The following is a 26867-nucleotide window of genomic DNA, read 5'->3' on the forward strand; positions in this document are numbered from 1 at the left end:
CTCTTAAAACCGGCAGCAGAGATCGAAGGTTGTTAAGGGAAGCGGTGGGGGAAGGGGGGGAGGGGAAAAAAAAAAGGGAAGAAAAAACTTTGGCAGGCATACAGTGTCTTACATCAATCTAGCAGTCAGCATCGATGTAGATGTTCTTTCCTCCTTTTGTGCAACACCCCTTCCCTCCTACAGACCACCCAAAGCCCTATAAATAATCCAAGGACTGTATTTTTTCTTCAGATTTCACTTCAGACCTCGAAGGAAAAATATCAGGCAAAGGAAGGGAGAGAGGGAGAAAGGAAAGTGAGGAGGGGAGAGAGAGCCAGAGGAAAGATGGCTAGTGAATTCAAAAAGAAAATGTTCTGGAGGGCAGTGGTAGCTGAGTTTCTAGCTATGAGCCTTTTCATTTTTATCAGCATTGGCTCAGCTCTGGGATTTAACTTCCCAGTGGTGGGCAACAAAACATCAACCAGGTCTCAGGACAATGTGAAGGTTTCGCTGGCTTTTGGGTTATCCATTGCTACCATGGCACAAAGCGTGGGCCACATCAGCGGTGCACACCTGAACCCGGCTGTGACCCTGGGCCTCCTGCTGAGCTGCCAGATCAGCATCCTCAAGGCCATCATGTACATCATTGCCCAGTGCCTGGGGGCAGTGGTGGCCACAGCCATTCTGTCAGGAGTCACTTCTTCTCTCCCCAACAACCTCCTGGGGCTCAACTCGGTAAGTAGAGACTTTTAATTCCTCCTTCATATTTGTGTCTTTGTTTGTTTGCTTTTCCAAGCAGAAGCATAACACCTGTAACCTGCTAAAGATGTGTCAAGGAGGAGTGTGGTGGTGCTGGTAGTTGTGCTGGAGATCTCATGCAGCCAGCTGATTGTTGTAGCAGGGCATCCAGTCCTGACTGATGTAAGAATAGATCTGTACCATAGGGTTGGTCCTTCCTCCCCATTCTCTTTAGGAGGCTTTAGGACGTTATGGTCACGATCAGTTTTTGTTATGTTCAGTTTGTACATCCAAGTTGCTAGAAGGTGCTTTTAGACAGCAGTTTAACATTGAAATCCCTGGCAGGTCCCATTTGTAGTTCTGAAGGTCTCAGGTAACTTGCTGATTTCTGTGCACACACCAGTGCTGTTTTCACTTCCCTGAGTGTGGCTTCTTATTGATAACCACCTGCTTAAGGGTTTGTGTAACCTGGTGATGACTGCAAGTAAAACCCATGGGAACAGCAAGAGGTGTAGGAAGAGAAATGCTGTCACCAAAGGCACGAGCATTACCTGTTGCATTAGGCAGGGTGCTCAGGTTCTGCCTGACACACAATCCCAGCTGCACTTTCTCTATCTATACTCACATCATGCTGCGTAGAAACTCTCTGGCCACAACTCCTTCTCTTCCAAATGTTCTACTGTTGTTGTTGTGACACAGCAGGATGAAAAGGGATAGATACACCTGTGGGGGGGATAGATAAAGGGATAATAAACCTTATACATAAGGTAGATGAGGGATAGATAAACCTGAAACCATCCCACTGTCAGAGGCAGTGCTAGAGCCACTGCAGTACCTAGGATACTATAAATGGAAAATCTACTCCTTTGTTTCATGTGGTTCTGTTAAGAGCAAGTATTTTACATCTTTTGTATGGTCCCTTTCTTGTAGAATATTCTTGACTGCAGCTTGGAACTTGAGCTAATTGGGAACAGTTTGCCCATTTGAAGTCACAGGGCTATTTGGGATATAGTGCTGCAATTGCACTATCTCTTCAGAAATCATTTAGGGCAAAGAGCAGGGGGTGGGAGGTGGGGAAGGATCAAAACTATTAATTTAACAAATGAAGTCACATTTTTGCATGCTGTGACACTGCAGCTAATTCAGAATGAGCCAGGTTTTGAAAGCACAGTCAAATCTAACATTAAGAAGCTGATAGCTGAGCAGCTTAGTACCATCCACGCTTGTGTTGCTCTGTGGGTCGGCTGCTTACCTCCGTGGGCTTGGTGCCTGCAGGTGTTCCATCCACCCACTGTTTTGGAAAATTTGATGGGTTTACCCAAAACATTTTGGGGAAGAAGAGTGAATCATTCTATTAACTCCAGAAAACTCTGTTTCCCCCTGTGATACACGAGCTTTTCCTCTGAAGCCACTGGCAGGGGGAACTGCTGGACCGCATGGGACGGGGTATCCGCCCAAGTGGTTTCCTCGAGAGGTCCAGCTGCCATTAAACACGGGAGGTCTGGTTTCAGTAGCACTCGTGTTTGCTCCTCTCCTTTTGCTTGCCATTAAATTCTGACAGCTGCCTCCCTCCATCCAAAAGCCTTGAGGTTGTGCATTTGTAAAGGGGGTGTAGATGATCGCTCCAAAATCTTCTTGCTCCTCAGTTAGTAAGGGGCTGAGCTACAGAGATGTAACTCAGAGCTCTGCACAGACGTCTCAGTAGAGAAGAGTCTTTGAGGACAGGGGGAACAAACAGGAATGACCAGGGCAGCCACTGATTTTAGTAAGCTTAGGAGACTACTTCATGAAGCTCAAAACCTGCATGTTAGGGCTGAAGCCTTGTTCCCCCCACAAGGATCACCCCTGGAATACAACCAAATACATTGTTTTCAAGACCACTGCATGCAAAATCAGGCAGTGTAAGCCTTCATCATACCAACTTTATGAAACTGGCAACAGTTTCTGTGCATGAATGAATGGATAAAGTAGTTCCTAAATGCCCTGGGCTCAATGCTTTTCATTGCCAAATACTCAGAACTTGGATTTATTTTTTTTTTTTTTTATGTTCACTTCCATTACAAAAAAGTTCTGGCTAAAGGAGCAGTGGGGAAACTTCCCAGAGCATGGGGAGGGGAGCAGCTCTTCTCCCTTGCAAGAAAGAGCTAGAGAGGAAAGCAAAGCCATTCATTTTCAGCTGATGAGCTTAGACTGCCTAGGGAGGGGTGGTGAGGATTGGCAGGGGGTAAGGGCAGGGTTGGGGGTGAGGAGGCTTTGGGTCTGAGCCCAATGAAGGGAGAACAGCAAAATTGTTGTCCTGTACAGAGCTGATCACAACATGGCATATGCTGAAACCACAGCCCAGCACCAAGTGTGCTTCCACCTTCAGCAAGCAGATAAGGAAAAAACCCAGAGATTTGCTTGCATGTTGTGCTTTTTAACCTGAGGACAAGGAGGGGAAGGACACAGCTTGCATCTCTGCCAGCTGCTTTGTTTTCCTGTCCTTCCTGTGGAAATGGAGATACAGATTCACCACTGAGACACAGAGCAGGAGAAAAAGGGAATGCTGTTTGTCTGACAAAACTGGGGAGGAAAAGGGCTTGGATGTGCATGACTGTCCTCTGCTCTTAGATTTATCTTGCCCAGCTGTAGGTCCTGCACCCAGGGACCAAGAAAGGAACCAATTTCCTTCTGTTCTTGTCTAGTTCACAGAGAAGGAGAGACAAAGATTTAGATTAGTTGAATTGTCCTCCAGAGAAATGTCTGGCATGATGAGGCTTCAGGCTTGGGAGCCTCTGCTAAGTATCCAAAATAAAATGGGGTGAATCTGTGCCTTTCTCACTGACTAAAGGGGACAAGGGAAACACCAGCAAATGAACCACAAAAAGGCAGCCGTGGAAGGTGCAAGGCTGAAGAGAAGGAAAGGAGAATTAAAAAGCAGGATGTGCCTTTAACATGTTCAATATTAAGGTCTGGTTTACACTAAGACAAGCAAAACAGTCACATACAAAGGGTTTGATCCAAGCCTTACTGAAGTCAGTTGAGATATTTTTAGTGACTGGCTGGTTCCAAATATGATGTTCTGGAAAATATTCAGAGAGGTATTTAGGTTACTGAATCCTTTTAAGACACTTAACCTCCCATATATTTTTGTTGTGGGTGCCAAAGGAAAAAGTAGAAGAACTGGAAAAATTAAATGTGGAGGATGCAGCATGTTCATTGTCCTAAGGATTTAAATCTTTTTCCTTATATCACAGAATCACAGAAACTCAGAATGGTAGGGTTGGAACTGACCTCTGGAGAGTGTCTATTTCAACCCCCCTGCTACAGCAGGGTGACCAAGAGCAGGCTGCCCAGAATCACAATGTCCAGACAGGGTTGGAATGTCTCCAAGGGACACTCCACAATCTCTTTGGGCAGCCTGCTCAAGGGCTCTGCCATCTTCATATGAAAGAAGCTTTTCCTTATGTTTATGAGAAACTTTCTATGTTCTAGTTTGTGCCTGTTGCCCCTTGTCCTGAGCATCACTGAAAGAGCCAGGCCCCACCCTTTAGCTCTTGCTGAGCATTGAGAAATTACCCATCTAGACTGCTCTTCTCCAGGTCAAACACCCCCAAGCCTCTCAGCTTTTCCTCCTCTCAGAGATCTTCCAGTACCCTCAGCATCTCCGTAGCCTTCACTGGACTCTCTCCAATAGCTCCCTGTCTCTCTTGAGCTGGGGAGCCCAGAAGTGGACACTGCTCCAGATGTGGCCTCAGTAGGGCAGCATAGGGAGAAAGGATCCCTCAACCTGCTGGTCACACTCTTCTTGTATCAGTTTTTGGCAGTTGGATTACTGCATGTCACAAATTTCCATTAGGTAGAGAATGTCTAGGCCAAAAATGTACTCATCTGCCAGCATAGCTGCCTATTGTCTGGCGAGGGCAGATCTGTAGTTTGGATAATGGAAGGAACTATTCATCATGGGCAGTTAATAACCAACAAAGAGCTCAGGCAGGAAAGGCGGGTGAGAGGAGACTCCTGTGCTCTAAGGTAACACAATATTTGTGGTTCAGCAATGATTAGCTCAGGAACTTTTATCAAGCTTTTGCAAGCATGCTGAGAAAATGTTTTTATCTCCTTCATTTGTTTGTTTTGGGGCATTGTTTTTGGTGATTTTTTTTTTCATTGGTTGGGGTTTTTTGTTTTGTTTTGTTTTGTTGGGTTTGTTAGAATCATAGAATTGTTAAGGTTGGAAGAGTCCTCATGGATCATCCAGTTCCAACCCCCCTGCATGGGCAGGGACACCTCACACAAGATCAGGTTGCTCAGACCATATCCAGCCTGGTCTTAAAAACCTCCAGGGATGAGGCTTCCACCACCTCCATGGGCAACCGGTGCCAGTGTCTCACCATCCTCATGTGGAAGAACTTCTTCTTAACATCCAAGCTGAATCTACCCATTTCTAGTTTTGTTCCATTCCCCCTAGTCCTATCACTCCCTCACTCCCTAAAAAGTCCTTTCCCAGCTTTCTTGTAGCCCACTTCAGATACTGGAAGGCCACAATTAGGTCTCCTCAGAGCCTTCTCTTCTCCAGACTGAATAGCCCCAACTCCCTCAGTCAGCCTCCATAGCAGAGCAGCTCTAGCCCTCTGCTCATCCTCGTGGCCCTTCTCTGGAAACATTCCAGCATGTCCAGATCCTTCCTGTAATAGGGATTCCAGAACTGGACACAGTACTCCAGGTGGGGTCTCACCAGAGCAGAGTAGAGAGGGAGAATCACATCCCTCAACCTGTTGGCTATGCTTCTCTGGATGCAGCCCAGGACGTGATTGCCTTCCAGGCTGCAAGTGCACACTGCTGCCTCCTGTTGAGCTTCTCATCCACCAGCACCCCCAGGTCCTTTATGTCAGGGTTGTTGTTGTTTTGTTTGACTTTTTTTTGTTGGGGGGGGGGGGAAGTTGTTTGTTTGGTTTTGTGTATAAAAATAATCAGAGTTTGTGAAAAAATGCAGACATGGCTGTAGAATTTCATCACTCCTCTATTTTGGCGTACCGACCGGAGCGCCAGACAAAGCGCCCCCGAAGTCTTAGGCCTACAATTTTGGAACTAATTGCAAACTCTGCCTTGAAGTTTATGATGGAAAAAAAAATAATGTTCTTTTAAAAGTTATAAGTGGATCAAAAATTGTAGGAAAGGAAAACAGACCTGAAGGTAGCGCTGCTACAGGGCAGATAAAGAGAAAAGACAACCAACCAAGAATAACAAACGGAAGAACCTGGTTGTAAGAAACACTCGACAGGCAGATAAATGTCGTTTGAGTGACTGAAGGGCTTTCTGGAAAAGCCAGAAGAGATCTGTGGTTAGTGGATACAGAGGTCTGGAGTGGATTCTTAAGACAAGTGAATAGTCATATAGATGCCACTCCTGGAAAGTCGTTTGCTGCTGGAGCACCCTTCGTACCAGCGTGTCTTCCACTGCTGCTCAGCAGAGTGCCCCCAGATTTCCATCAGCTGTGGCAGAAATCTTGCACATAAGGTTTCAGTGGTCTTTGGTGATAAGCATACAGTGGCCAACTCCAAATCCCTTCTCAAAGATAGGGAGAAATGAGCCTTTTGCTGCTTTTGATTCTTCATACTAGGGCAGTATCTGCTACTGTTTGACACATTCCACCTCACCAAAGTCACCCTTCAGAATGAGTGTCCTTTATCAGAAGTAATCCCAGTTAAGTGGGTTGTGCTTGAGCAGCAACAGAGCAGCTTTGAATTCCTGTACTGGTCCTGGTGCTTTTTTCTCTGCTGCATACGTGTCCCTCAGCTCCATTCTTATTCTGCTGCTTGGAAAATTAAGTTTGGAAAATCTCTTGTCTCCAGGAGACTGAAACATAGGAAGAGGTTTACAGTGTGTGGATCCTCAGCTTCTGCATATGTATCATCTTATCTCTAGGACATCAATGCTGGTGATTTTTTCTCTCCCAACTAATTTCCAAGGCACAGAGACCTCTAGTGCAAACATAAATTACCCCTGCAGTGGGAGATCCCCTTCATAAAGTCAAGACCTGCCACACCTTTTAATGGGGTGTGTGTGTGTGTGTATTTTTAATGGTATTTGTATCCTGATAGTCCTCGTTGAATCTTCCCAATCCTTCACAATGTTCCCTCAGAGGGGACCGTGGACAGGAATCACTGGACTCCCCAGGTTTGGTCTAAACCAGTGGTGGCCCACTGACCATGGGGAGCAAGACTTTCATGGCTGGCCTTGATGACTCAGTGTTTACTTTGTGATTTCCCTCTCTCTTTGTGCCCGCACCCTATGAGTCTGTTCTCCTTCAACCTCAAATTAAACAAAGTTGGGTTGAGTTGGAAGAACTTCCAAAACAAACTGAGAGCTTGACAGTGTGAGTGGGCAATTGAGTAAAGTGATGCTGCTTTTCCTCTGAGTCAGGATGGAAAATTGCAGTTCCAGAGGTGCTGCTGGATGGATGAGACATGCAGCTGAGTTCTCGACCTCTAGAGCTTATTAAAAATCCTTGGATGGCTTTTCTCAACACAGATTATATACTGTGCCTGTCTCCAGTTTCAACATAGTGAGCTTCAATTCTTCTTACCACTGCTCTCTATCCTCCCTGTTTTCAGCTTCTCCTGCCAACATTGCCTGTGCTGGGACATCTGCCTGCTTCAGCGCTCACACTTCTACGAGGGGTTAGAAGTTGTTGCTTTTTCAGAGCAAGCAAAATGGTTCCTGGACATGAGACTGGTCCAGGATTTTTATTTTGCAACAAAGGCCACCACAACAATAGCTCATTATTCAATGTCAGTTTGGCAGCAGCAGTCTTTTATGGCATGCCAGCATTGTACCGAAGCACATCAGGTCAGGGAGGTGGAACACAGGAAAGGCACCTGCTCAATGCTGGCCATAGTCCTGGATGCTTTCTAATGTGTTCACGCAGTGACAGCAGAAACATCTGGGCTGAGATGTAAACCTGATGGTTATCACCCATCCTCTGGAGTGTTTGGGGATATCAGGGGTTATAGCTCTAACCCTTATCTCAGATCTCAGAAGTTATCTTTTATTTCCACTTCTGGGAAGGTTTGCTTAGTGCCTCTGCTCCATAATCACGGAGCGGTGCTCTGAGCTTTGGGTGGAGAGCACTGAAGGGGTGACCATTTCTGGCCCAAGCAAGACCCTCAATGATCATTCACCTGCAGGCCAGTCTTTTGGTGCTGGAACAGAGCAATCCAAGGGGGTTTTATACCATAAGCTGGGGCCACATCCAGAGGATTCAAGGATTGCCTGAAAAGTGCTCTGCAAGCCTCTAATTAAAGGTCCTCTTAAGACAGATATTATAGAAATTGATGAAAGGATTGCACAGAGGGTTATAAAATACTGACCTACAGTGATCATTTTGATAGATGGTCAATATTGTCACTCAAATGGAGTCACACTGGGATTTTTTTTTGAGAACCAATTTGTTCTATGTTTGACTACTCAAACTAAATAAGATTAAATGCGGAATATAAGGAAATTCATTTTGCCACCAACTAAATAGTAAAGAGTTATAATAGTTTTATTTTCCTCAGCATTCTGTATTTTGTGACTATTTTGTGCACATGTGTGTACACATCGCCACATATATGCACAACAGCTACCTGAAGGGTGGTTGTAGCCAGGAGGGAGTTGGTCTCTTCTCCCAGGCAACCAGCACCAGAACAAGAGGACACAGTCTCAAGCTGTGTCAGGGGAAGTTTTGGCTCGAGGTGAGGAGAAAGTTCTTCACTGAGAGAAGCCATTGGAATGTGCTGCCCAGGGAGGTGGCAGAGTCCCTGGAGGTGTTCAAGGGGGGATTAGACGTGGCACTGGGTGCCATGGTTTAGTCATGAGGTCTGTGGTGCCGGGTTGATAGAGAGATTCTTCAGATGAGGTAAACTCAAATTTCATTTCCTAGTTTAAATCATAGAATTACAGAATGTTAGGGGCTGGAAGGGATCTTGAAAGATCATCCAATCCAATTCCCCTGCCAGAGCAGGATCACCTATACCAGGTCATACAGGAACACATCCAGGTGGGTTTTGGGTATCTCCAGCGAAGGAGACTCTACACCCCTGGTCAGCCTGTTCCAACTATAATAAATAAATAAATAAATCAGTGGATGTCAATTCCAAACCAAGATCTGACATGGCAAGAACCACAGCCTGAGAGCAAGTGGAAGTTTCCACAGCAAACGTGAGAATGAATATGATGGATCTTTTCTGGTTAAACAGATGTAACTGTAAAAACAACTTAAGTCGTTGTAGCAAGTCTCGTGTTGTTCTTCAGCAGGTGATGTGAACCTTCAGGTGAGTTGGGAATAGCTTTTGCTTTAATCAGAGCATTGTAAAAATTGTCATTATCTTGGCTGCACAGAGCTACCTTTATGAGAAGCATTTTTAAAGCAAGGGTACTAAACCACAGCACAAGTACTAAGGGAAGGAAAAAACAGCCCTTGAAAAATGCCCTGTTTATCTCAAAAGTAAAGTGCCTGGTTTCCTTACAGCAGGAGTATAGTTTTGCTTGTTTGTCCATTCTCTAGCTTTACAGAGAGAATTCAACAACACAGATCTTTACCTGGCATCACAATTGAAAATGTCAAAGAAATCTTCCCTCAAATTAAAAATCCCCATTCCAGAGTTAGAGAAAGGAACCTAAACTCCTGTGGTTGCATCTTATGTGTTTGAATTGCTCAGGTTTTGCCTTTCCCTCTCTTCAAGCCATTTTATTACAAATATGCAGAGGCAGCCTTCTCACTGTGAGCTGGTATGGCACCTAGAATCATAAAATCATCAAGGTTGGAAAAGACCTACAATATCAGCAGGTCCAACTAGCAACTCAACACCACCATGCCCACTAAACCATGCTGGGCAGTGCCATGTCTAAATGGGTTTTTTTGAACACCTGGAGGGATGATGATGTTACCACCTCCCTGGGCAGCCTGTTCCACTTACTGACCACTCTTTCAGCAAAGAATTTTTTATTTGGTAATATCTAATCTAAACATTTCTTGGTACATTTTGTACCAGGCACAGGAGAGGACTTGACTTCAATGAGACATCATGGTCTGTGGCTGTGCTCCTCAGCACCTCCAAAATAACATTAATACCAATGCCAAGGAGGAACTGAATGTGTCCTGTAGGTTTCTCTGTCCTGGCTGAGAGCAGTATGTGAACACATGGTTAATGTACAACCTGATGGAAAAGTGCTGCTGTCTCTGGCATCTGGAGCAGAAGCTAATACTGGTATTTAACTGCTGCAACTCCACTGAAGTCAGTGTGATCTAACTAAGGCACAGTATTATTCTGTTAAACCAAATACTTATGTCCTGACAGGCATCCTTGATGAAGCTCTACAAACAGTAGGAGGATGAAAATGGGCTCTGAAATCTGTCAGGGGGTTGTGTCTCTTGGCATTTGATGACCAGAAAGGAGGAAAGAAATGATCTGTGTACTTTCCTGGTAGAGCATCTGTTCTCCAGGAACTGCTGAGAAGTACCACAGAAAACCAAACTTTTCCAGGTTCTTGACGCTATTCTGTGCCAAGGGAAGTCAGTGAATGCTTTGAAAGCAGAACTGTGGCACATGTCTCCTTACACATATGCACACAACTTATGAAGGCTCTATTCAGGCTGAGGAGTGAATGAAGTAAATTTTGGCCCCCTTGCTACTTCTTTCTCGAGGAACAAGGTGGAGAAGTGAAGGAGCTGGAGTTGTTCCCCTAATTCCTGAAATCCATGGCACACGTTCAGAGCTGGTTTTTAACTGCATGGAAATGCCAAAGCTTCAAGAATCTGCACAGGACTGAGTGTATGAATCACCTCAAACTTTCCAATTCTGAGAACTTCCCAGGTTTGCTGGAGTGTTTTTCTGGAAGTATAAAATGGCTCTCACTTTGGTGCAATTGCTAACATCCATAACTGTGAGGCTTCGGCAAATCCAGCTAGTTATTCCAGTGACAACATAGAAAGGATGATTTTGCTAGGTTCAAAATTCACATATACCCCAAATTCTCTCACTGAAAGGCAATCATCTTCTGTGCTGACAATACAGGAGGTCATAAACAGCTTCATGTGCTTCAAAAGTGTTCCTGAAAATGAACTATTTACTTGGTTTTTTTTGCTGGGTAAGGACAAAAGAGGCAAAAAAAAAGGCAGCAACTCACCATTCCTATTCCTCTGAATGGAAGTTGTTTATGTCTCAGCAAGTTTTCCCCAAGCAGCTTTCCCAGAGGCACATCAAAAAGCAGAGTGTGAATGAGACACATGAGCCATCTCTAACTGGATGTAGTAAATGGAAGTACTAAACAGGAATTGCCTTTTATCGTCTGTTACTGGCCTTGCATGTAAACTTGATGTGCTCTGGTTTAATATAAATGAAACCATCACTCTTCTCTTTATGACATACCAGGCTGCTGCAACACAAAGCCCTGGCTGGTTTCTCATCAGCCTGAAGATAGGGTGGGAGGAGGGAGGATAGTTCCTGGAGGGTGTCTGCTGTCTAAAGAATGGAAAATATGATTTCTGCTTTGGGAATTGGATGAGTCCCCTTTAGAGCTCTTAAGGCTGTATTTATAGGAAGGATAATCTAGCAGAGGACAATATGTTTTGTCCCTAGGTTCTGCTGAATGCTTCTATTGTTGATTTAGGACACGATCCAAAGCTAATTCTTTGCCTCATAAGCAGCTTCTTCTAAGTGCTCCTGTCCTATAAATTTAAGTGAACCTCTTTAGATCTTTGCCTGTCTCTACTTACCAAAAAAAGTGAGACTTTTGTACTCTCTGAATTCCTAGCACTCAAAGAATGGCTACAGAAACATCCACTTCAGAGTGATACTCTTAAATAGCAAAGAGAGAGGAGGATAACTGCAGTTAGACAGCTGGGGAAAAAAAATTATCTGTCTGTATTTTGACTGTGAGTTAAAGGAAAGTTAATAGCTGTGGAAGAGAGTTCCAGCAGAAGAAGGGTATGTTATCGAGACAGAATTAGCACATTATTTTCATGACAGATTTGGAGCTGAAAGAATGAGAGGAGTCAGACAAAATGACAGGCTGTAAAGTGGAAGATGGTTTCGAGGGAAGTAAGGATATTAATTTCTGAGATTGCATTTGCAGAACATTGCATTGAAGAGCTTTGCCCAGCTAGACATTGAAATGATAGCTGTTCTAGAGCAGCATAATTAATTCTTCCAGTGCAGAGGACAGAGAGAGCATTAACCTTTTAAAGTAGATGAAGGAATTTTCATTATTAAGAAAAATAATGACAATCAAAGGAGAAAAAGCTTAAACTGCAGAAAGAAAATGCAGTAAACCAGTGAGAAATTGCTTGAATAAAATACCAGAAGATTTTCTTCTAGAGAAGAAAAAGAAATCTGCCATTGCAAACCAGGTTGATGATTTGCAATGTTGAATACATCAGGTCTGACACAAGTTGTTAGCTGTTTATTTCAATTCAAGACACACACACACAAAAAGAGATCTGTCTGATAGAAAGATACTACAGCAACACAGCTCCTTAAAGTTTGTGTGGACAGAAGAACAAAGTTGTTCCCCCAAGATGAGCACTAAAACCACTCCAGTAAGAAGGGAGATGTTTTCAGTCAGTCCATAACATGCCACTTCTTATGTGCCAGCCATGCTCTTCCTGGAGCTCTGCAAAGGCTGCCTTAGGGAGGAGATGGCTGGGATACACACACCAAAAAAAGAAAGAGGACTTAAATGATCTTAAAGATCTTGTCCAGCCAAATTAATTCTAAGATTCAAAGTCTCAGCCATCAGTGATGCTTTGTGTGTCACTAAACTGCTGTGACTTCACTTTTCTCTCTGGAAAACATCAGCCCATAGCTGGCAGCGCAGTGTTTCTTAAGAATAGAGAAAGTCGACGTTCCCTGACTGAAGAATGGATTTCTACATCTCCAGAGGCCTATTATTTCTCAGGAACAATGAGAAACTAATGACTGTTACATAAAAGTAAGCTGGACCCCAGAAGATACAATTCATGGCTGCAGACTTGTTGGATTTGACAGAGCACAGCCCCACACGCTGAAAGCACCTTGCATAACCAACTGTTTTATCCATATAACGGGAAGCAGCTTTTGAACTCGATATACTTTTACTCCTAACGAGAAAAATATGAAGCCACTGGAGAAGTACACAGTTGGGTTTACCTTGGGCCAGTTTAATTTCCTGTCCCCATTTCTCTTCTGAAGGCACACCACTAATAAATATCCTGCTCTAAAAAAAAAAACCAACAGAAAAAACCCAACCAACAACAACAAGAACAAAACAAAAAACAAAGGAAAGAAAACATACCATTAGTTTGTCTACATTTATTGCTTGGAGCTGTGGAATTCAGTGTGCTAAATGTGGCTTCACAGATACCCCTGCTTCCATAGTTCCCATCTCTTGTCTGAAGTTGTGGAGAAATGGAAGCACCCATTCCCTAAGCAGGAAAGCAGGGGTTCATCTCAGCTAGGTCATGACTAAACGATGATTTTCTATGCATCTTGCCCATCAGTTTAACCACCTTAGTTTCATTATGTTACTTGATTCTTGACACACTGACCAATATGGATTACATCACAGTATCACCAAGGTTGGAAGAGACCTCAAAGATCATTGAGTCCAACCTGTCACCCAACACCTCATGACTAGACCATGGCACCAAGTGCCACATGCAATCCCCTCTTGAACACCTCCGGGGACAGTGACTCCACCACCTCCCTGGGCAGCCCATTCCAATGGTTAACAGCTCTCTCTGTGAAGAACTTTCTCCTTACCTCGAGCTTAACCTTCCCCTGGTGCAGCTTGAGGCTGTGTCCTCTTGTTCTGGTGCTGGTTGCTAGAGAGAAGAAACCAACCTGGCTACAACCACCTTTCAGGTAGTTGTAGAGAGCAATAAGGTCTTCCCTGAGCCTTCTCTTCTCCAGGCTAAACAATCCCAGCTTGCAGGGCTTGTGCTCAAGGCCTCTCACCAGCCTTGTTGCCTTCACAGTGATTGATCTATCAGCTGTGACCCTGCTATCTACCTATGTCACCAGCTGTTTCTAGACATTAATTCAGCCATTCCACAACAACATTAAGGCAATACTGTCCCAAACCCTCTCACAGGGGAATTGTTCTAAAGAACCAGGGTCTTTTATATGGTAACTAAGGTTGCAAGGGACCTCAGGTGGTCTCTAGTCTAACCTCTTTGCTCAAAGCAGGACAAGAGGCAATGGTGGAAGTTGAGACGTAGGAAGTTTCACATAAATATGAGGAAAACTTTTTTCACTGTGAGGGTAACAGAACACTGGAACAGGCTGCCCAGGGAGGTTGTGGAGCCTCCCTCTCTGGAGATACTCAAAACTCACCTGGATGCGCTCCTGTGTAATCTGGTGTAGGGGATCCTGCGATGGCGGAGAGGTTGGACTGGATGATACATCCTTAAAGATGCTGACTTGTGGAAGGTGTCCCTGCCCATGGCAAGGGGGTTGGAACTTGAGTCATAGGATCACCAGAGTTGGAAGTGGCCTCTGAAGGTCATCTAGTTTAACCCCCTCTGCATTTGCCCCCTACCCCTGCTTCATCTTCTCAAAGCAGCTCCTGCTCCCACCCCATCATCCTCTGCCCTGCCTAAACAGCTTCTGCTCCACCACCACCACCATTTTTGCACCCATCCCAGAGCCAAGGGCAAGACCCTCACTAGCCAAGATACAACACAGAGGAGCTCAGCCCCAGTAAGGAGGCCCAGCCAGCACCCGTGGATGATATTGGAAGAGTCATCAATCATAGCCCTAACAACCGGGGGGCCACCAGGCCCCCCGGCCTTTGTTGTCACCACCACCATCACCCAGTGCGCACCATGGGCACTCACCAGTGACGAGAGGAGGATCCTCAGCCCAAATGGGCTCAGCTTAGGGCTGCTGCCTTTCCTGGGGGGGATTAAAAAGGGGAGTGGGAGGGGAGGGCCAAGTGGCCACACCTGGGGTGGGAGGAGACTCCAATAAAGCGCAGGTGCTCTGGGATTTGAAAGGAAACAGGGGGGAAATGGGGTGGAAAAGGGGCAGGCTGTGAAACCAGCACTATTGAAAAAGAATGGATATTAAAATCATATTCAAATATGAATTATTCACCTGATGTAGTTGAAGATGTCCCTGCCCACTGCAGGGGGGTTGGACTAGATGACCTTTAAAGGTCTCTTCCAATCCAAACCATTCTATGATGATCTTTCAAGGTCCCTTCCAGCCCCTGAAATTCTGTGAAAGCAAAGTCAAACCTGAATTCAAACTAGATTGCTCAGGAGCAGCAGTAATATTAACAGATAAAGATAATCTCTGAATGCACAATGAGTATTGTACCTCATCCCACACCCAGTAAAGGAAAGCAGAGGGCTTCAGCATGCCCTATGTACTTCCTAAGCATCCAACTACTTGCAGCTCAGAAACTTTCTGAATGAGATGTGATTTTTTTACAATTTTACTGAACTCCAGGGCATTTTTCTTCCATGAACTTCAGATTCACAGTGAACTCAGTTAAAAGTATTAATCATAGAATCATGGAATGGTCTGGGTTGGAAGGGACCTCCAAAGGTCATCTAGTCCAACCCCCTCTGCAGTAAGCAAGGGCACCCTCAATTAGATCAGGTTTCCCAGAGCATTAAGCTCACAGAAGGATGCACCTCACTTGGGAGGTAGGCTTCTTCTTGTTGTCTGGCTGCTGCTAAAGTCAGTCACAGAATCAGAGCACCACAGAATGACAGGGGTTGGAAGGGACCTCCAAAGATCATTTGGTCCCTACTAAAGTAGGACAACGCAGAGTAAATCAGTCAAAGGAGAGTTACTCAGTGCAAGCTAACGCAGCCAAGACTGATACAGCTGATCAGATGTATGTGTGTACCTAGAACTCTCTGATATTGGAAATGATGTAACCCCTTTCTTGAGCTTCCCCTGGCATAATAGTGGCTTAGAAATGAAGCTTTGTGGGACATTTTAACTTGACACTAGGAAATGCACCTTCTTGTTAATTGTTCTTTGGCTGGCATGTAGTTTGGAGGGTGAAAACTCATGTTGCTCCATGTGCTGTACCTTGGATAGTCCAGGCTGCCATAATAACATTATCTCTCTGACAAGCAGGCAACTAATGAATGCCTTTGATACTAAACTTATATACTGCAGATCCACAGACCAGAGCAAGGCAGGACATGCCAGATTTACATCAGTTTGCCTCATTTTGAACCATGGCCCATAGTCCTTGCTCTCACAGTGGAATCTGATGTCCCTGGCAGGCTACATAAAATTACATGCTAGAGGAAAGCAAAAGATTTCCTATGATATTTCCAGGTTTTCTTTGATTCCACACAGCCCATCAATAAGTGTTGATTAGCAGGGAGAATGACCTCAAGTCACGTCAGCTGTATGATGTGTTTTCCTGAAGGGAAAGGAAGAATATAATTTCCTCCTCCCAAAGATAAGGATTATCACAGGTTTTCAAAACAGAAGTTTGCTCTTGTTGTCCTTTTTTCTTCCACAGGAGACCTTGAAGCGAAGGCAAAGACTAATGATAGGTCAGTGTTTGATTGTTTAAGATGCCAAGGCTCTGTCAAACACCAACATCAGTGTGTCAGACTCCAGAGCTGGGCTCTCTGGGGTTTCACAGCTCCTCTTACAATTATGTGCATGAAAACGAGCTGAGGAGTTTACAGGTTTTATTTCTATCAGCATTTTCAAAGTAAGAGCTTCTCATACACTATTAGAATTTCATGCAGAGAGCATTTTACTTGATCAATCATTATCACAGATTTGTTTGGGTTGGAAAGGACCTTAAAGCTCTTCTAGCTCCAACCCCTGCCACGGGCAGGGGCATCTTCCACTAGATAAGTCGCTCAAAGGCTCATCTGACCTGCCCTTGAACACTTCAAGGGAGGAGACATCCATAAAGTCTCTGGGTAACAGGTTTCCTCTGGTCAAAGCTAAAACCTCTCCATGCCTGAACTTATCAGACATGTTTAATCTAACAATGAGGCAGAGGTAAGGCAGTTAAAGCTCTGCTCCTCACAGATCCAGAAGCTGGGTTGGGGGTGAGAGGGGGTGTGTGGCAAGGAAAGCTACTGGAATTTTAGGAAGGATGTGTGCCTTCTCTTCCTTTTTAGAAAACTCTAATTTCAGCTAACAGGAGAGAATTTAGTTCCATATCCACTTTTGGGCATCTGCACACCACTCACTTATTTGCTTTTGGAATTTGGCCTTCCAAACGTGAGCTAGGATTTCCCAGAGTCTCTGGACCAGATTCTAACAGTGATATTATTGCTTTTGGTATTGATTGGGTGCATTTGAAGCCTCTTTCGTTGAGATTCACAAATCCCACTGCTTCTGAAGTGAAAAAAATAAAAGTGCTTATTTTCCAATAGAAAATTAATTTAGTGGTGAATCAGGCATTCAGCATGAATTCCTGGATCATGTCATTCCATGTCTAGCTCATCTGTTTACACTTATGTCAGACTTGTATTTCTCACATGTAATTGCTGCTAATGCTGAAGTGTTGGGTGTTTTTTTTCACTGAGTCCAGTTTCTGCTGTAGGGATGCTGAAGGAACCAAAATTCCCACCATTCCAACCCTAATTCCCTTCTATCTATGAACAAATTGCATCTATCTCAAAGAGTATCAGTCCTGCATACTGAAGAACAAGATATAAGAATAGGATAGGATAGGATAGGATAGGATAGGATAGGATAGGATAGGGTAGGATAGGATAGGATAGAATAGAATAGAATAGAATAGAGTAGAGTAAAGTAGAGTAGAGTAGAATAAAATAGACTAGACTAGACTAGACTAGAATAGAATAGAATAGACCAGGTTGGAAGAGACCTTCAAGATCATCATGTCCAACCCATCATCCAACACTATCTAATCAACTAAACCATGCAACCAAGCACCCCATCCAGTCTCCTCCTAAGCACTTCCAGTGATGGTGACTCCACCACCTCCCTGGGCAGCCCATTACAATGGGTAGTCACTCTCTCTGTGTAGAATTTCCTCCTAACATCCAGTCTGAACCTCCCCTGGTGCAGCTTGAGACTGTGTCCTCTTGTTCTGGTGCTGGTTGCCTGGGAGAAAAGACCAACCCCCCACCTGTCTACAACCTCCCTTCAGGTAGTTGTAGACAGCAATAAGGTCTCTCCTGAGCCTCCTCTTCTCTAGGCTGAGCAACCCCAGCTCCCTCAGCCTCTCCTCATAGTTCTTGTGCTCCAGACCCCTCACCAACTTTGTTGCCCTTCTCTGGACACCTTCCAGCAAGTCAACTTCTTTCCTAAACTGAGGAGAATGTATTATTAAGGCTTCAGATCTGCAGGTCTTAGATATGTAATCACTGTTGGTAATGTAGATGATCAGATTTATGCTGGCTGCAGACTTAGATGTTTGGGGGGTTATTTTAATACTTGGGAACTTTACATTCTGCTTTGTTACAGAGCAGAAACAAGGAAAGTGAACAGCAAAGATGGAAACTGAAGGAGTTCAGCTAAACATTTTTCAAGTTCCAAAGTTATTGAAATATTAATTTTGTGAGGAAATTAGGGCATAAAACCAAAAGAAAAAAGGATTTAAACCATGCTTTCCCATAGTCTCTGGACAGGTCATAATATCTTTTTAATTATGTTTTTGCCCAGTGTGACCCAGAAATTTTTAATGCAGTGGCTATGACAGCTGGGATAACCTACTGATAACACTATTCCTGAGCACAAGCTTTGCAGATTTTGCTTTCCTCTCTGAGTCACTCACATTCTCAGTTTCTCTGGCCTGTGTCCAAGCTCATGTTTCATCCTATCTGTGCAGTGAGGTGTTTTTTCCGCTTCCCACCAAGTTACTCAGCTCAGACGCAGGCTTGTCTGACTTAACTAAGACCCACTGAATGCAGCAGGTAGAAGCAGAACTCAAAACTTGGAATGATTTACAGACCCACAGAATCACCAAGGCTTGAAGAGACCTCAAAGATCATCAAGTCCAACCTGTCACCATAGACCTCATGACTAAACCATGGCACCAAGTGCCACGTCCAATCCCCTCTTGAACACCTCTAGGGATGGTGACTCCATGTTTTCTTGTTGAGCACAAGTTTCTAACAGCACACCTGAAATATGACAACATCTCTAATTTAGGTGAATTACTCTGGTTTCAACATGTTCTTTCTATTGATTTTGTGATTAATAATGCAGTTGGAATAGCTATATCTGCCAGTGTCAGTTGCTTTACTTCACTAGGAAATTGAAATACTTCTCCCTAAACTGTGGACATTTTTTTTTTCTGACTTAGTTTTAGGGATTTGGTTTAGTCTAAGACACCTAAAATTAGAATAGACATGAGTTAATTGTCTAAGCTCTTATTGTAGTCAAATGAGATTGAGTCAATGCAAAATAAAGGACAGAGGCATTCAGTTGACTCTCAATTTATCCTCTATACTTCATCATCTGAGCAGACCTCATCTCCATTTACTATGTCCACTACTTGTCCAAGTTTGAGATACACTAAATAATCATTGGCCTCTAGAGCCATTTTAGATAGCTTTGATATTTTGTAGGATATGTCACATCTCCCAGTCCCACGGGAGCACTGTGGATGTCTCAGGGTATTTCAGATGGCAGCAGAGGCATGCTTTCAGGCAATTGATTCACATTTAGGGTGCCTTAATGTTCTTGCAGAAATCTGCCCATGGGGAAAGCATTTTGCAGGACACTGTCCCCATGAAGTCCTCCTTTTGAAGCATTCTTTCTGAATTACAGAAAATAAATAGTTGTGAGAGAAGAGAAGACTAATGTGACTTGTCAGTAGCAGAGAGAGAAATTGTCAAGCTACCCAGAGCTATGCACTGCTCTTGCTATTTGTCTCTTCCTCCTCCTGCTGTTATTTGCTTAGTAATCACTCCTTAAGACAACCAAAACAATGTTTAACATGACCAGGACATCCTCATTCTCAGAAGCAATGAATCTCAAGGCACCACAGTTCACTTCTGCAGGTGAAGGCAAATCTCTGGTTCATTTCTCACACATAGACCAGAGAGGTTCTCATTTTGTCTAGTGGTTGAGTGTTCACTTTGGCTGGATTTGTTTTGTTTGTTTGTTTGTTAAGCAAAAGCAACCTGCAAAACTTTGTCATATTGGTTGAAGGAAAGAATATTAAGTGGCATTTCCCTTCTTGTCTCCATGCAGCTTTCAGAGGGAATCAATGCAGGCCAAGGACTCGGTATTGAAATCATTGCCACCTTCCAGCTGGTGTTGTGCGTCCTTGCCACCACAGATCGGAGAAGGAACGATGTCTCAGGATCAGCACCTTTGGCCATTGGCCTCTCTGTTGCCTTGGGACATCTTCTTGCTGTAAGTTTTGCCTCTCACACTTGATACCTGCAATATCCTACCTTAGGATGGGCCAGTGAAGGCATGAAGATGGCAGGCAGATGATAGTTTCTTTCTCCCTCATCATAGATTGGCCTTGTTTCTGCAGCATTCATGGCTGTGGCAATAAGTGATGAGGTTGTGCACCTGTTTCCCTGGTGGGACAGGACAGGCACATGGCAGTCTTTCCCCCTTTTTTTTCTGAGGAAGAGTGGGTGGGATGGATGAAGCTGTTGTGAGGATCAGAGATGTGCTGCAGGCTGCACTTGCCACACGTGTGTCAGTGTCTCACCACTGGTTCTCTTCCAACCTCCCAGATTGATTACACCGGTTGTGGAATTAACCCAGCCAGATCTTTTGGCTCAGCACTGATTGCCAACAACTTTGAAAATCATTGGGTAAGTTGAATAAATTTGTTTGGCTTGCAAGAGGCTCTGCATATGCATAATCTACAATGTTAGAAACACTTAAGCACATATCATTAGCACCGAGTCAGCTGGGTTGCCACTTCTATTTAACGTAACAAAAACAATCTCCTTTTGCTCCTCACCAGCCTCAGGAGATCAAAACATCATCAAGCTGTCTGTCTGTGTTCAAAGCAATGCAGTAGGTTTGCTTTGACTGTTTCCTTCATGCTTACTTATTTCAAATGTTTTCATAACATCACAGATTAGTTTAGGTTGGAAAAGACCTTTAAGATCATTGAATACAGCTGTTAAACCAACACTGCCAAGTCCACCACTAAACCATGTTCCTCAGCACCATGCCAACACATCTTTTAAATCCCTCCAGGGATGGTGACTCCATCACTTCCTTGGGCAGTGTGATCCAATGCTTTGACAACCCTTTCAGTAAAGACATCTCTCCTAACATAAAATCTAAGATACTAAAATTTAAAGCCCCATTGAACAGAATCCTGCTTGGGGTATTCACTGTTTAAACTGCATTTGTAAAGTGCTGCTGCTTAATCTGGTAAAACCTAATATAGGAAGGTTCTTGAGCAGGTTTATAAACTGAAATAGGTCATACAATATCTGGAAGCTAATATAATTCTCATATCCTTAAAGGCAAGTGTCTGCTTATGTGCATTTACAGGTAAGTGCTCTGGAAACACCATACGGTTTAGATTATTCACTGTGGTTAAAATGAGGAACTTCACACAGTTTTACTAAAGGCTAATATAAAAAGCCCTAAATGAGCATGTGCTCTTGAATACTTAAAGTATAGCTTAGTCCAAATCTCTCACTCAGGATTTTGGCAGCTGGTTGCATGGACTTTCATGGAAATTTAGGGGTAGCACAATAAATGGAAAACATTTTTTTCTATGGATGCCATCTGAATCTAAAGAGTAAAATCAAAAGGAGGTCACTGGGGCAACTTTACCAGTGTCTCCCACTTAACCACTTCTCTTGGGATACTAAGTTAGTGTCACTAAGCGACCAGCTTGTGTTTTCAGAATGCCATAGAAACATTGTTTTCCTGTGTACTTGGAGACAGAAGTAAAAATTCATATTAAACCACTGTCATCACTGAATAAAAGACAAAGTGTTTTCAAGCTCAGGAACTCTTTGGCCATGCAAATCCTTAACAATCAGCATATTCTTCTTTTCTATTAAAACCAACCTGTCTATTAAAACACTTTGATTACCTCTCCTTGCAAACTTGGCTTGCTGTAAATGATTAGACCAGCACCATTACAGCAGTATCACAAGCTAAACAGGAGCTGATAGCAAATTAAACCCCTCATTAGGTCCTCATAATTATTACTCTCTAAATCACTATTACTGAAAGTTAGTGGGAGACTGGAATTCAATGTCCTTGCTGCTTTCAGAAATGGTGTTCCCTTTGCCAAATTTACCTGGATAAACAGATATGTTTTACTAGTAGATATCCAAGCTTAAATATCAAAACTTGGCAGCATAGTCACAGTTATTCATCTCTGGATCTGCTGCCAATTCATGGTGAGAAATTCATGGTTTCTTGCCAGGGGGTTAAGTAAATATTCAGGTGACAGACTATTTACTTCATATTTTTACTTTATATTTTATATAAAGATCTTTTTATTTTATGATTATGATGAATACAATGAAATATTTTAATTTCATCCTGTGATGACTATGATATTTTGATTGTGTGATGAATTGGATGCATATAATATTTTGACTGGTATACAGAATAGAATTAACCAGGTTGGAAAAGACCTTGGAGATCACCCAGCCCAACCTATCACCCAACACCATCTAATCAACTAAACCATGGCACTAAGTGCCACATCCAGTCTCTTTTTAAACACTTCCAATGATGGTGACTCCACCACCACCCTGGGCAGCACATTCCAATGGCCAATCTCTCTTTCTGTGAAGAATTTCTTCCTAACATCCAGCCTAAACCTCCCCTGCTGCAGCTTGAGACTGCGTCCTCTTGTTCGGACACAGGTGGTCTGGGAGCAGAGATCAACCCCCACCTAGCTACAACCTCAGAGGAGATTTTCACAACAGCTTCAAATGCAGTAATACCTGATGTGTTAACCAGATTTGAAATTGTGTTTTAGATCTTCTGGGTTGGCCCAATCATTGGAGGAGCAAGTGCTGCCCTGATTTACGACTTCATCCTGGCTCCCAGAAGCAGCGACCTGACTGACCGCGTGAAGGTGTGGACCAGCGGCCAAGTAGAAGAGTATGATCTGGAAGGAGATGATATGAACTCCCGGGTTGAAATGAAGCCAAAATAAAGAAGGACAAGGGAGGGAAAAGATACCTAAAAGGGGGGGAGTGGGCTGAAAAATAAAAAAGAAGGAAAAAAAAGAAAAAAAGGGAAAAAAAAAGAAAGAAAGAAAAAAAAGCACATTGGTTTCCGAAGATTTTATCAGTGTTATAGACTCTTTGTAAACCAGCAAGCAGTACTTTATTTTTTAATTCAATATGGGTTTCTATTTTTTTCTTCCCCCCTCCCCCAATCTTAATAGCATTTTAATGTCTTTGTTCTGTTTTGGTTTTGGTTTGGCTTTTTTTTCCCCCCCGCTACAAAGCCCTCAGGCCAAGAAGTGGGTAGATGCTTCTGAGCGAGCTGAAGAAATTGGGCTGGAATTTACCCTCTCCCTCACTCCCACCACCAAAATTTCTGGTGTATTTTCTGTGGGTGGTTCTCCCAGCACATCGCTCAGTAGCGATAAGCAGTTCAAAGGATCAGTCTGCTCGCTGAAAGAACAAAGGGCAGAGAACCATCTGCATCAATAATGGGAGGCTTACACCGGAAAAAGGATTGATACTGGTATCCAGTGCCAGCAGTGCACGTGAAAAAGTATCTCAAGTCATAGCCTAAATGCATATCTTGGAAGGAAAGGACACTGAGAATTACTTGTTATGTAGAATTAACTCTAATTTTCACAGTGATAGATAACCTCTGAGAACAAGAGCCAGAAAAACTAAGCTTGACGAGAATCTCCAGAGTCCTGGGATCCACTGATACTTCTAGTGTTTCATTCTTCCTGAACCTCATTTTGAGGAGGGAGAATATATGACAAAAAAAACCCCACCAACCAACTAAGCAACCAAAAAAGACGTATTAATTCCTGGGAAATAATAACTAGAAGTCAAACTGGAGAGTAGTAATAGCAATGGCAGCAAGAATAACGTGGTGCCAACAAACAAACAGGATGTGATGTATGCATTATATACATCTGTTCCTCTGGCTACTCTTATTTTTTTGCTCATCTTGCCTAATTTACCTGTGTGTGGTTTAAAGCAAACCAGGAGCTGAAAATAAAGCCCCTTTCTTCCTGACCCCATTCTAATAGCCAGTGGTGTGATGTTCAGGGACAATAAACACATATACACACAGTATGTTTTCTAATGAGGGACAAATATACACCTGTGTATAAGGAAGCCCATTTTGGGGGGGGTGGGGGGGAAGGGAGGAGGTGGGGTTGTTGCCTTTTTTATATATATATATATATAAATGTTTATATATATGTTTTATACAGAAACCTAGTGCACCCTTTTGTAGGAAAACAAGAGCATAAGACAAGTGGAAGGAATTGCAGCAGTGCGTAGAAAAATAAATGACACTGGAAATGTAAAGGAAATTAACACTCTAGATGAAGAAGATTTTCTGGTTTCATTTTTGTGTGTGTGCTACTTATGATTTCCTGAGTAACTTCCAAGGCATTAGCTGGTCTTACCTACTAACTGTAGAATATAGTTCAAGAAGAGACATGCTGACACACTCGTTCTGCACTGAACAGTTTGAAGTAAGAAATGAGGCCCAGGAGAGCCTACCTATAAAAGTTGCACACTTTGCCTTTTAGAGAAGCACCCCAGAGGTCATATCATGGATATCTCTTGTTGGAGAGACAATGTGGACATGGGAATGGGGAGAGGGCTGACATGGGAATTGGGAGAGGTCTGACAAGGGAATTGGGAGAGTTCTGTCATGGGAACTGGGAGAGGGCTGACATGGAAATTGATACAGATTGGATCATTTCATTGAGTTGGGAAGATGGACAATAAAACAAAACAACAACAACAACAAAAATCACCAGCAAATTAAACCAGAATGCATTTTATCTTTCTTGTCTACATTTGATGTGCTATCCTGTGTATTGTTTATGTACATACAGCATGATTGGGGTTTGGGGGGTCTGAAAATAAACAAAATCAGTTGTGCTAACAGAAGAACTGTTCCTGGGTTTTGAGTCATGATTTGCCTTGCAGTGCAACACAAGTTAATTTTCTTTACCAGTTTTCAGGTGCCCGGCCTGTAAGACTGAGACAGTTTCTGCTTTTCCACCCTTGACTCTTTCTTTAACTTAGTGCTAGACTTTTTGGAAAAGGAAGCTTCTTTCTTTGTATGGCAGGCAAAGCAGAGCCTCATCTGGAAGGTCTGTCTAAATTATACTCAGAAATAAAGTAGGATACCACAGTCTTGTTCTTACTTCCTGAATCTTTTCTCAACTTCATTTGTGTTTATCCTACTGCATTCCTTGACCCCAGACTTCCTCTCCTCTCCTCTCCTCTCCTCTCCTCTCCTCTCCTCTCCTCTCCTCTCCTCTCCTCTCCTCTCCTCTCCTCTCCTCTCCTCTCCTCTCCTCTCCTCTCCTCTCCTCTCCTCTCCTCTCCTCTCCTCTCCTCTCCTCTCCTCTCCTCTCCTCTCCTCTCCTCTCCTCTCCTCTCCTCTCCTCTCCTCTCCTCTCCTCTCCTCTCCTCTCCTCTCCTCTCCTCTCCTCTCCTCTCCTCTCCTCTCCTCTCCTCTCCTCTCCTCTCCTCTCCTCTCCTCTCCTCTCCTCTCCTCTCCTCTCCTCTCCTCTCCTCTCCTCTCCTCTCCTCCCCTCTCCTCGAGTCTCCTCTCCTCTCCTCGAGTCTCCTCTCCTCTCCTCTCCTCGAGTCTCCTCTCCTCTCCTCGAGTCTCCTCTCCTCTCCTCGAGTCTCCTCTCCTCGAGTCTCCTCTCCTCTCCTCGAGTCTCCTCTCCTCTCCTCGAGTCTCCTCTCCTCTCCTCTCCTCGAGTCTCCTCTCCTCTCCTCGAGTCTCCTCTCCTCTCCTCTCCTCTCCTCTCCTCTCCTCTCCTCTCCTCTCCTCTCCTCTCCTCTCCTCTCCTCTCCTCTCCTCTCCTCTCCTCTCCTCTCCTCTCCTCTCCTCTCCTCTCCTCTCCTCTCCTCTCCTCTCCTCTCCTCTCCTCTCCTCTCCTCTCCTCGAGTCTCCTCTCCTCGAGTCTCCTCTCCTCGAGTCTCCTCTAGTCTCCTCTCCTCTCCTCGAGTCTCCTCTCCTCGAGTCTCCTCTCCTCGAGTCTCCTCGAGTCTCCTCTCCTTGAGTCTCCTCTCCTCTCCTCTCCTCGAGTCTCCTCGAGTCTCCTCTCCTCTCCTCGAGTCTCCTCTCCTCGAGTCTCCTCTCCTCTCCTCTCCTTGAGTCTCCTCTCCTCTCCTCTCCTTCTATTTCATTTTATTTTATTTTTCCCTGCACAGAATCCTAGAACCTTAGAATGTTTTGGGTTAGAAAGCACCCAAAGGTTAGATGTTTCCATAAATTAACTAGAGACCACCTGCCATGGTCGCAGTAGCTAGCCTGTTGGGTAGCTCACATGATACTAAATACCCTGAGAGTGGCTACACAGATGCTAGTCAGCAAAAGAGCAGAGAGGAACATTCCCAAGCACAGGAATGCAGTTGTCCAGGCCTGTGTGGGCCACCCCAATTCTGTTCTCTCAAACTTTTCCCAGTCAAAGCTGAGCAATGCAAGCATGATTCGCTTTGTTTTCTCCATGCGTGAGTTATCACCTCAGGGACAGACAGCACCAGCAGTGCAGATATGCTTGCTCTGTGGTTTAGACAGCTGACAAGGTACCATCTGGTTTTCACGTGCACCAGCACCAGAAAACTTAGAAGAAATTTGAGCAAGGTGTTTTGAATTCATCCCTGGAGGAATCCCTGCCTCTCCATAGATTCTATAGACCACCTGAGGAGGTAAGTCCTAACTTTAGCTTCCTGTCTTTAGAAATAAACACAGTCTCTGTCTCCCCATTGTAACTGTAGGAATTTAATTTTAGGTTTCATGTTGCTTGACTCCACACAGACTTTTAACAGGTGCAAGTAAAGAAAGGCGATTGAAGCATAACATAATGACAGCCAATGGGCCAGGAAGCTTCCATTGTCCTTCCACATCCACCAGCTGCACCTCTCACAATCCACAGCTTCATGTTTTTAAAAATTAAAACAACACACTAACACTAATAAAGAATTTCTCAGAGTATTGCAGTGTTTTCCCTCCTATTACCCAGCTGAGGCGTGAGCGTGCCAAGAGTCACACAATACA

The 26867-nt window shown here is 43.9% G+C and overlaps 1 protein-coding gene across 1 annotated transcript; it reads left to right on the forward strand.

Moving 5' to 3' along the window:
• The first annotated feature begins 92 nt into the window (after window positions 1-92).
• On the forward strand, window positions 93-22815 carry AQP1 (aquaporin 1 (Colton blood group)). The gene is made up of 4 exons (XM_009899108.2): window positions 93-714; window positions 19881-20045; window positions 20381-20461; window positions 22615-22815. Exons 1-4 carry the CDS (start codon window positions 325-327, stop codon window positions 22792-22794), a joined length of 816 nt encoding a protein of 271 aa, XP_009897410.1. The 5' UTR covers window positions 93-324; the 3' UTR covers window positions 22795-22815.
• The last annotated feature ends 4052 nt before the right edge of the window (window positions 22816-26867 follow it).

This window comes from Dryobates pubescens, chromosome 21 (assembly GCF_014839835.1).
Source record: "Dryobates pubescens isolate bDryPub1 chromosome 21, bDryPub1.pri, whole genome shotgun sequence".
In the NCBI taxonomy this organism is placed as follows: domain Eukaryota; kingdom Metazoa; phylum Chordata; class Aves; order Piciformes; family Picidae; genus Dryobates; species Dryobates pubescens.

Coding starts and splice junctions, on each gene's coding strand:
- AQP1 (XM_009899108.2), top strand. CDS start 325: ATGGCTAGTGAATTCAAAAAGAAAATGTTCTGGAGGGCAGTGGTAGCT. Junction 20,046..20,380: donor CCTTGGGACATCTTCTTGCT/GTAAGTTTTGCC, acceptor CCAACCTCCCAG/ATTGATTACACCGGTTGTGG. Junction 20,462..22,614: donor ACAACTTTGAAAATCATTGG/GTAAGTTGAATA, acceptor ATTGTGTTTTAG/ATCTTCTGGGTTGGCCCAAT.